The 10759-nt window shown below is 46.7% G+C and overlaps 1 protein-coding gene across 2 annotated transcripts; it reads right to left on the reverse strand.

The window, feature by feature from the left end:
• Positions 1-100: 100 nt before the first annotated feature.
• On the reverse strand, positions 101-9312 carry HOMEZ (homeobox and leucine zipper encoding). Of its 2 annotated transcripts, none has more exons than XM_081227663.1 (2): positions 3803-3939; positions 101-3409 (listed from the first exon to the last, which is right to left on the reverse strand). In XM_081227663.1, the coding sequence occupies exon 2, from the start codon at positions 3375-3377 to the stop codon at positions 1812-1814; it is 1566 nt and encodes a 521-aa protein (XP_081083789.1). In that variant the 5' UTR covers positions 3378-3409; positions 3803-3939; the 3' UTR covers positions 101-1811. The 2 variants fall into 2 exon arrangements, with proteins under 2 accessions (XP_081083789.1, XP_081083788.1); XM_081227662.1 differs by lacking the exon at positions 3803-3939 and adding an exon at positions 9119-9312 and having other exon boundaries at positions 102-3409.
• Between the last annotated feature and the right edge of the window lie 1447 nt (positions 9313-10759).

Below are 10759 nucleotides of genomic sequence, written 5' to 3' on the forward strand. Positions count from 1 at the left end.
TATTTGCCTATTGTTTCCTCTGTGCCTAGTTACTATTAAGTATGTTGATTTTCCTTTCTGTTTGGTAATGGTTGGAGACACAGGCTTACTAAAGTACACAGATAATGAAATAAAGAGGATGTCCTTTTATTGCTACTGCAACTCTATTGGTATTACAAGCTCTCAAATGGTGGAATGGGCAAAGAACACTACCACTGAGATCAAACATTTATTCTTCTTTGGGTACTAAGGGGTAGAAATGAGGGATTAAATGGGTAGGCCACTGGCAGGCATACCTTAAGCAAAAACATTGGAAAAATGTAAAGATAGCATCTGCCAGAAATAAATTTGGTCTTGGGAATGACCTTGTAGCTGAATAGGATCCCACTACCCTTTCTGAAACTGAATTTATTTTAAAGGCATTTCTAAACTCCCTCTCTTCTGAGCAAGAGCCTGTGCTGTAGCAGGTGCAGAAAAAAGTCTGCCTAGTGATAGATATTGATCTACTAACTTTTCAAGTTTTTGTTCTTTTACTTTACCTCAGTATATCCTGCCGCTTCAAAAATAAATAAAAAGCACACTAAATCAGAAAGTTAATGGATTTGGCTCCATTTATCTCTAAACCATAGAAGTGGCAAAGTGGAGGTGAGAGAAACAATTTTATTTTTGGCCTTTTTATTATTATTCTAGCAATTTGGGGCTTTCCACTTTTTTATTTCTAGATGGTTAACCCACTGATACCTTTATATCTGACCCCAACTGATGAAAACCATTCTAAAACATCAATTAATTCAGTTAAGGACCATGGTCCCTCTGTCTCCAAGACAGATTGTATAAAGTGAGGGGAAAGTCTCTTTTCTGGACACATTAAACCAACACCAAAAAGATAAAAAAATCAGTCTCTGAAAAAAAAAAATCAGTCTCTGTCAAGCTAGGCAGGAGGGACTGTCAGGTTTGTAAAACCAAACCTGGAACCTACCTGCACTGTCCTTCTGAACAGTAGAAACCATTCCCTCTCCTCTCTACCCCTCAGTAATTCTAATTCTACTTTTTTTTAAAGGACATCTCCCCTAATTCCCACCTCCAATAAATATCCAGTCTAAATTATTCTCCACCCAATTATTAAACTTTTTCACAAGCTCCGGGGGGAAGATTTACCCTGAGACAAATAGTGAACAGAATGGGGGTTTTGGAAAGATAAAAAGGTACAAGGCATAGTGGTCCAGTATTAGAAATGAAAACATTCTGCTCCCTGTGTGACTCAATAAAGCAGCAGGAAAATATATAAAGTCAAGCTGGTATAAGGAAGAGGAAATATTTGTGATTGACTGGGACGTACTGAGATTCTTGGCTGCATTATGTGTGGACTTGTGCTCACAGAGAAAAGAAGGGGTGCAAGGCAGCCTTATACTCCAAGGAAAATGGTGGGGTGGGACTGGGGGATGTACTGGAATCTTTACTCCTCCTTTCTAGTCCTCCATAGATGTAGGCCAAAGCCTGGCCTCTCTGTAGTACACTAAGGGGAAAGAACAGCTGATACGAGGAGAGCAAGAGCCTTTTCCCGGCCCCATAGTTTGGACCAGACCCATAGCACTCTTCTCATTGAGGCTGGAGGCCTGGATTTCTGCCCATCCAATCCCCAGCTCGCTTTGTCCTCCATGATCATCCTCCCCGGTCCACCCTTACTACATCCCGCTGTCCCCCACCCTCAAAAACACAAAGCTTTTCAGTTCTTTGCCACAAGGTAAGTAAAAAAATGTGGTTTCTTTGTTTAAACAGTTACTAAGTTGGTTCGTCTTTTAGTAACAGACCTCCCCTCCCCCAGTGCCCCCTCAGTCCTGGATGATCACATCATCATCATCGTCGTCGTCTTCTTCCTCCTCCTCCTCTTCATCCCCGTCATCTTCTGGCAATTCTTCCTCCTCCTCTTCCTCCTCTTCATCTAGACAAACCACCACTTCAGCTGGCTCAGGTAATCGAGAGTCAAACCAATCCAGTACCTGCTGGGTGCTAAGCCTTGATGCCTGACTCAGTTGAGGGATATCACTTTCCCGTAGCTGTTGGTGGGTTCCCCAGTACCTCTCCAAGGGTCGTATATCTGGTGGGGGTGGGGGGATCGGCAGAGGTGGTGTCTCAGCCCATTCATTCAAGGAGCGGGTTGAAGATGGTGGTGTGGGAATTGCTGGATCCTGGAAACTAGGGGCACCAGGTACTGCGTTGTCCCGAAACCATTTTAGTTGCCCATGCTTCAAGGCATAGCGTGTGTCACCAAACCACTGAATAATCTCAGGCCGAGGTAAGCCAGTGATCTGCTCTAATTTATGGTAATCCTCACGCCGTGCCCACTGGCACTGTAAAAAAAACGATTTGAGGATAGCCAGCTGCTCTTTGGTTTTGCGCTTGGTCTTTCGCTGGCGTTGCATATCTGGGGAAAGGTACTCTGCAGGGCCAACCCTACCGGGTGCTGAGTTATGCCTTAGCCCCTGGGGCCAGGCTGGCTCCAGCTGTGGGCGTAGTGCCTGTTCATTGGGTGACAGTGGCTGTGGGATACAGCCCAGCGGCTGGAGGGGTTTAGAGGCGGCAGTAGCTCCATTAGCCAGTACCTGGAAAGAGGAAGAAGAGGTAGAGGAAGGAGGAGTCACATTAGATGCTGACTCCTTCTTACAACTACTGGCAAGTAATGAGACGGGTGGGGGCTTATCCCGAGCACGGGGCTGGTGGACAGCTGTGGAGTGGTTCCAGGAAGCAGTACCTAGGCCGTGTGACTGGTCAGGACCCTTGCCTGCCTGCTCCTTAGAGAGGCCACTGCTTTGAAGATCCTGCCAAAATTGTGATTGGTGGGGGAATGCCCCACTGCCAGGTGCCATCGGGGGCTCCTTTGCTTTCTGGTGACTCAGTGGCTCTGAGGGCTCTGAGGGCTCTACCTTCAATCCTTTCATCTGGGTGGGCTCACTAAGAGTCAGGGGAACTATTCCAAGACCAACTTGTTCTGGAGGTGGCACTGGAGAAGGAGGCACCTCCTCTGGGGGCCGCCCTGCATGATGAGTAAAAGAGAGAAGGGATTTGAAATGGAGTTGGTCCCGATGGTAGACCACTCGGGCTCGAGTCTCTTCAATTTCTTCGGATGACCAGCTAATGCCACAGCGGAGGCGCTGGGCCATAAACCAAGTCTTGACTTTCTCCATCTGCAGCCCATAGCGTAGGCAGAGAAGAGCAATGTCTGCTAAACTGGGATAGGGAAAGTAGCTGAAGGTTTGTAGCAAGTGTTCATTGCCATCCAGCTCACTGGTCTGGGCTGCTTGGGTCCACACAAGTTGTAGCTCCTCAGAGATTGGAGGGAGACAGATGAGCCCCGCAGGGGAGCTATTAAGACCGCTGGCCTCTTTATTAGGAGGCATGGTGCTTTCTGATTTGTGCCCTTCAGAGATAGCTGTAATAAGAAGAGAAACAGCTCGATCACTGGGGCTCCTCTTTCAACCCATTGTTCAATTTCTACCAAACAAAACGTTGGACTCCAAAACAATCAACTTCTACGTGTACTGTGCTGGATTGCTTTTAAAGTGCATAACAATTTCTCATTTAATTTTCATAACCTTGTGAATCATCAGAGCCTGCTATAATTCCCTTGTAAGTATGAAAAAACCAAAGTCCATAGAGGCTAAATTATCCCAAGTCACAAGACTACTAGTGAGTGTTGTCACCAAAAACAAAATCTGACTTCAGAGGTTAAAAAGGAAAACATCCTTATAGCCTTTATCTTTCCCATTCAAATTCACTCCACCCTCTAAGTTAATGGAACAAGAGTGACAAAACTAAGACTCACCAAGAAAACCAGAAGAGGTGTAATCCCAGAACACTTTAGCTCTTAACAGATTATCTCTAGAGTTATCTCTAGATTCTCTCTAGAATATGGAAAGGTTAAGAATACAACGTGTGAAAATCTAGAAGGTAGGATAGCAGTCCCTCTGCCCAGCCCCCTTTTCTTTCCCTTCTTTGTGGGCGAGTGTTAGGGGGAGGGGATTGATGGGTTTTTTTTCTAACTCTCAGTAGGATAAGATAGGTCAGCTATCTGGGATAAATGGGGCTTGCTCCCCCTCGGTTTTGGTCTGGTTAGGGTAGAGGGAGGGGAACTTTCCTACCCCTGTCATCCTCAGAACAAAGGTTATTCCCCTCCCCCCAGCCTTTGTCTCTTCCAACTGCTGAGTCTCTCTCCAGGGAGCCTAGAGAGCTCCCTCAGACCTTAGCAGCCCCTCCGCACAAGACGGGAGGCCCTCAGCTCTTATCTTTTCAGTCCAGCTTTCTTCTCAGAACCAGGTGGGCTCTCTCATTATAAACTGTAACGGGGTCCTGCAAGCTACCCAGCAGCACCAGGGCTCCCAGGGTCATCGTGGGTGTGGGGACTGCAGGGAAAGCCTCTGACTACGCTTCATTCTTGGAAACCTGCTCAAGCTATTTCCCAGATTAATTCTGTTGACCGATTTTTTGTTTGTTTGTTTTTTTGGCCATGCCTGGGGCTTTTGGGATCTTAGTTCCCCAACCAGGGAGGAACCCGTGCCTCCTGCAATGGAAGCACAGAGTCCTAACCACTGGACCGCCAGGGAGTTCCCTGTTGACCAAATTTTAACTCGGCTCCCTGTGTGAGCATTAGAGACTTTAAAACATCTGTCATCCTTTACTCTTAGAGGAATCCCATCTGAGTTTATAAATATTACTTCTGATATGTTATGGATAGGACAGGATTCCGATATAAATGCTACATGATGAATTGAGAAAAATCTCAAGTCCAGAAAGTTACACATAGTGCAGTGTAATATCGGGGATTTTATATGATGAACAGAAAACTTCGGAAGCATTCTAATGGGTGTCACCGTTCCCTTTTAACAAGCAAATCTTAACAAACTGAAGGCCATGCAGACCCTAAAGGCAGTACAGCTTGAAGAGAACCTTAAAAGGGTAAATGAAGGCAGCATGGCATAGTGGGTTAAAATATGATTAAGGCCAGCCTGCAGTTTGAATCACAATTCTGCCACCAGCCATGTGATCTTGGGCAAAAGCTACTGAACTTATAGGAGCCTCAGTTTCCTCATGTGTAGAAAATGTTGAATGTATGTAAAGTTACATATATTTTTACAGAGCACCTACTTTGTGCTAGATGTCATGTGTAGGCGGGGCCTAGAGCTGTTAGAGGTGGAGGTCTGGGGTGAGGCAGATTTGAGGTGAATCGCAGCTTCTCCACTCCCTAGAGTGCTCGCTAAGCTTTATTTCCCTATCAGAATAAAAGGAGGCCATAACAGTGTCTACCTTGCAAGTTTATGACTAAATCAAAAAATGCAACTGACGTCATGCCTAGACCAAAGTAAAGGCTCAATAAATTAGAGCTTTTATCATTGCTTCAGCCTCACGGGCTGATTCTGATATAAGGTAATGCTCCTCTTAGACAACAGGGGAAGCGAGGCAAAGACTGAATCCTTTAAAATGACTGTTTCAGTCTGTTATTGCAGTCTTAATCCTAATGAGCAGTGGAGGAAACCAGGGTGTCTCTGATTTTGTACTTTTTTTTTTTTTTGCGGTACGCGGGCCTCTCACTGTTGTGGCCTCTCCCGTTGCGGAGCACAGGCTCCGGACGCACAGGCTCAGCGGCCATGGCTCACGGGCCCAGCCACTTCCGGTATGTGGGATCTTCCCGGACCGGGGCATGAACCCGTGTCCCCTGCATCGGCAGGCGGACTCTCAACCACTGCGCCACCAGGGAAGCCCCTGATTTTGTACTTTTTATATTTGGGGAGTTGGATATAATTCCAGAAAGGATTTTGAAACTTTTAAAAAGTAGCAAAATCACTGCTTTAGAATTGAATCCATAATTTGGATATAAGTTCTTTTTGATTACTAGGTGAATTGCCAGTGTGGTAGCTCTACCTTTACCCTCCAGGTCCATCCCAGACACAGCTGAGGGGCTGTGAGGAAGTGCTTGCACAGCCAGGCACTAGACCACCATTTGGAAATTGTGGCCCACCAGGAACACCACCAAATCTAAGCTGGAGAACACCTGATGCTCCAGCACTTGACATCCACTTAACCTTGTCTGTGTCCTGTTTTTTAAGGTCACAGTAACAGTTTAGATACGAGGAAAAGGTAGCATAAGGAATAAAGCAGTCCAGTGTGAGGATGAAGACTGCCAGACAGGAAATAAGGCAGGCACAGCTATAAGCCCACCAGGAAGCATTTTACTTTCATTCATGTGGTTTGCTATCAGATTCCCATTATCAGCTTGATATTTCAGTATAACATACAGTAATGCAAAGGTCATATCTGGTATACTGTATGTATCTACAGTTTTCCAGTGACACAAAACACAAGTTGTGGAAGACTTCCTGATACAGAATTGTGGCTTAAATCAGGGTACAGCTGTAGAGCTGGTACCTCCCTGGAAGAATCTGGCTTTGATATAGGAGAAAACTATCCAGGGAGTGGCTCATGAGAACTATAACAAAGAGGGTAGACCCTACAGTAATCAAAACCACAGTGAAGACACTATAGTGTCTTATGTCCTTGTACCTCATTTGGAGAAGGGAGAAAAAGGGAAGGAAAGCTGGAGAAATAAGGACTCCTCTGGGCAGAGGTGGTGGTGGTGGTATTATCAATTCTGAATTATTACTAAACTTGTATCCATGCCAGATATGCCCCGCTGCTACTTAAAATCACTAATAAAAAATACAGTCAGGGTAACACCCTATTTCCCTTTGGGCTTTCCATACCCCTGAACAAAAGGCAGAAAAGAATGGGCTGCCTTAAGCTTCCAGTGTAGGTGTTCACACAATCCTAGGAAAAAGAGGTCTTCAGAACTTGAACCTAGGCTGGGAATTCCCTGGTGGTCCAGTGGTTAGGACTCCGCACTTCCACTGCAGGACTGCAAGGGGCATGGGTTTGATCCCTGGTGGGGGAACTAATCCCGCATGCTGCACGGTGCCAAAAAACCCTCAAGCCTAGGCTTATGGTTAAAAGCAGGAAACAGTTCAAGTGAGAGACCAGATATGAGGCTGCTAAATTCCCTAAATCTTTATTCAGAGAACTGAGGTATGTTTCTGAATGAAATGTGTTTTGGTGATAGTTTTCAAGGGCCTTAAAGGACTTTTAGTGATATTCAATTCATGTGCTTCTCAACTTTTTTGATCATGAACCTCTTTGAAAATCAGAAGTTATAAACTCTCAGAAAGTTATGACTTACCACCCCCCTGCCCCATAAACATTCACACTTATACATTACATAAAGTATAATCTCGGGGGGTTTGCTGATTGCCCAGAAGCCCTGGTTAAGAAACTCTGCCTTATGTCCTCCCAACTTAATAAAAGCAATGGTGGTAATGCTTAAAGAGAAACAGTTTATGAATGAATGGAAAGAATGTTTGGAAGACTCAAGAGAATTTGAATTAGTCTAGAAGCTACTAGGCATTGGTGATATTAGTTGGAGAGAGTGGAAGTGAGGGGTATTCAACTGGGCCAAAAGCCTGGCTTAACTGACCCCTACTGGATTACATTATCAATACCCATAGTGCACTGGAAACTAGAGACTGGTAGGCTACTCTAGTGTGGCAAAGTCAGCTGCTTCCTTCAGCTGCCCTATGTGCTTAGGCCAGTTGTGTGTAATTCCAAACCTGCTTAGGCTCATTGTTTTTCTGTATATAATAATGAAACATCACATAAACCTATGAAAAATTAGTGCATTAAGAATTGTTTCTGGGAATTCCCTGGCAGTCCAGTAGTTAGGACTCCGTGCTTTCACTGCTGAGGGCCCAGGTTCAATCCCTAGTTGGGGAAGTAAGATCTCGCAAGCTGCACAGAGCGGCCAAAAGAAAAAAATTGTTTCTACGAAAACAAAGTCAAATGCTTTGGAAAGACATAATACAAAGGAGTGTACATTAAAAATTTTTTTTGATTTGGGAGTAGGCAAGAAAACTGTAAAAGACTGGAGGGGCAGGGGATTTTAAAAACTCAGAAGTATTCTGCACTCAGATTGCTTCAAAAGTGTTTAAATTCTCACTCCACTTTAAAGAAACCAAACGTGGAAATCACAGATGATGAGAGGCAGTGGCTCCAGGCTCAGGCTGCACATTAGAATTATCTGGGAAACTTAAACCAGGGCATCAACCTCCTCATTCTGACTTAATTAGCCTGGACTGGGGCCCAGGCATAAGTAGTTTTTAAAAAGTTCTCAGGGTGCAGCCAGATTTGAGATTCACTTATGTAGTTTATACTAGAAAGACAATTGGGACTGCCAATCAGCATACTTACATAAAGAAAACGCCTGGACACTAACCGAAGAGATTGGTGAAATGAACGTACTTTTAATGACAGTTCTTAAGATATGTATGCATCATTTAAAAAATTCCCAACTTTAACTGGCTTTTTTGTTTTTTCGGGTTTTTTTTTTTGTTTTCAATTACTGCCACCTACTTATCCTAATCATAAAAAGCGCTTCAAATGTATGGTGAGAAGGGGGTTCATATGATAAAATATCACATCTGGGCCCTCATTACCAAATAGGTCTCAGCTTGAGTCTTCTTTCAGTTTAGAAGTCTCAGATTAGGACGCAACACCAGGAACCTCTGAGGACTCAAGTTCTCACTTTCCTAGTTGGTTTTCTGAGTATGTCTGGGTAGGGGTCAGAAGGGGCAGTTTCTCTTAAACCTTGCATTCCCAAAGGCCACTGCTCCCCAGGAATAAGACCAGGTTTCTGTACATGTGTTGAGGTCGCTAGGAGGTAGTCATGGAGGGGAGGAGGGGAGGCCTGGGAAGGAAACGTTTCTCCTATCCTCCATTTCACAGGCAGTCTAGAAGGCTCCAAACTGGGTCAGAGAACAAAAAGTTCCTGCACTTGGGGCGATGAGCCCCAGGAAGCAGGCGAATCTCAAACCCTCCCCTCGCCAAGGGCGTCCCTACCCAGGCTTCCCCTCCTCCCTACACACCCACTCACCCTCCCCCAGTTACAACAGGGAACCGAAAAGTCCAGAGGAGAAAGGAGAGAGAACCAGGCGACTTCGAACCTAGAATTCTCCTCCCCCCAGCGCGGGGATGGGGCTCCGGGGGTCGGAGATCATACAGGGGCTGGGAGGGGAAGTCGAAGGGGCTGGGGATCACTCACCGCAGTCCGGCCCGGGCGGCGGCTCCCAGCCTCGCACCATGGGCCGGGGGGAAAGGGGGAGAAAGGGCAGGGGGCCTCCGGGGTGAGAGTGGGGTTGCTGCCCGGTGCGGCCTGCTCCGAGCCCACCCGCGCGGAGGGCTGGGACCGGGACTGCCCCCCCCCCGCCCCCGAGAGCGCGCCCGTCTAGCCCAGCCCTGCTTCAGCGAGTTGGAGGCGGGGCGGATGGGTGGGGCGGGCTCCAGGGGCGGTGCCAAGTGGCCCGAGTCCTGATTGGTGGACGCAGGTGGGCGGGCTCGGCGGAACGGACTGGGCCGGCCATTGGCTGCGTGGGCCCCGGTTGAAGTCGGCTATTGGCTCCGTGGGCCTCAACCGGAGTGGCTATTGGCTGCGTGGGGCAGAGAAGATGTCCCCCCGGGCTACGATGCAGTGAATGGTACCCCCTCCCACCCTCGCCTTGTGAGCGCCGGATCTTCGGGATCCACTGGGCAATGTTCCTCCTGGAATTCCCCAAGAAATTCACAGCAGTTTGCTGAACTGTCCAGACCGCCTACAACTACTCCCCATTTGTTTCCTTCGGAAGGAAGACTTTTTCAGTATCCCTTTGCCAGCCTCACACAGGAGACGCGCGTTCCCAGACGAGGGCCCAACCGCTGTCAGCAGCGTCACTGTAAACGAAGCGCCTAGAGCAACCGGGAACTTGTTCTCGAGATGGATCAAATGTCTTGGACAGCCTTAAAGACGAGGATCCTAGCAGCCCGGCACCTTCGGCCGCTTCCCGGGTCCAGCTGTCACCAGACAGGTGTTCTCAAAGACGAAGTGCTAGAGGGGTCACCTCGTTCGGACTTACCAGCCTCCCCCCCAACCCTAGTAAAGAGGACCTGGAAATGTGCCTCATATTTGGGGACGTTGGTTTTTGTCGTCAAGAAAGGGAGTGCGATAAAATGGTCTTTCCACCGAAACGGTATTCCACACCGAAATTCTGGGCCAAAGGTTTGTATAGTTAGGATTCTCAGTCTTCTGACTAAAACTTGGGAACAGTACTTTCTGACGTGACTCTTCTGTTCTCATGCTAGTCTCCTCTTGTATTATTTAGGTCACAATAGCTTATATACCGACAATAACTTATAAAACAATTTCAGACTTTGCCCTGTGTTCCACAGATCTCGCCACTCCCCCTGTACCCCCTAAAAGTCAACCACCATAACTGCTACTTCTGATTCTTCATTGCTCCAGTCTAAGGTCAAGAGCTCTTTCAAGGTTGCCAAGCATGAGAAATATGTCTCTAATTCAGCTTGGAGCCCCATTTTCCGTTGCTGGCCCTGCATTTGCCCCTTCCTCCCCTCTCTCCCTCAATACATTTAGTAACAATCTCAACTCCTAAGAGCCATGCCCTTCAAACCAGTATCCTGCAAAAACATCATAGGAGTAAGCAACACAAAGAATATTCTCAGCTTTAGAATTAGAAACTTTTGATTCCTGAGTGTTTAAGCCAGGGCTGGTGGTGCATACAGACCTTCTCCTAAATCATGACTTATTACAATACGCCAATGGTTTGTATGTAACGAAGGAAGGGAAAAGTGAAACACTGTAGGCAGCAGGCAGCCCTCAGCTGTCGATGGAGAGCTTATAGTTTTATAATCC

This window comes from Mesoplodon bidens (genome assembly GCF_964165515.1).
Source record: "Mesoplodon bidens genome assembly, chromosome: 3".
Classification (NCBI taxonomy): domain Eukaryota; kingdom Metazoa; phylum Chordata; class Mammalia; order Artiodactyla; family Ziphiidae; genus Mesoplodon; species Mesoplodon bidens.

Bases quoted from the DNA above. Each gene is read 5' to 3' on its own strand.
- HOMEZ (XM_081227662.1), bottom strand. From the start codon at position 9,158: ATGGTGCGAGGCTGGGAGCCGCCGCCCGGGCCGGACTGCG. The intron at 3,410-9,118 runs GTGAGTGATCCC...TTCTTATTACAG, and splicing joins GCCGCCCGGGCCGGACTGCG to CTATCTCTGAAGGGCACAAA.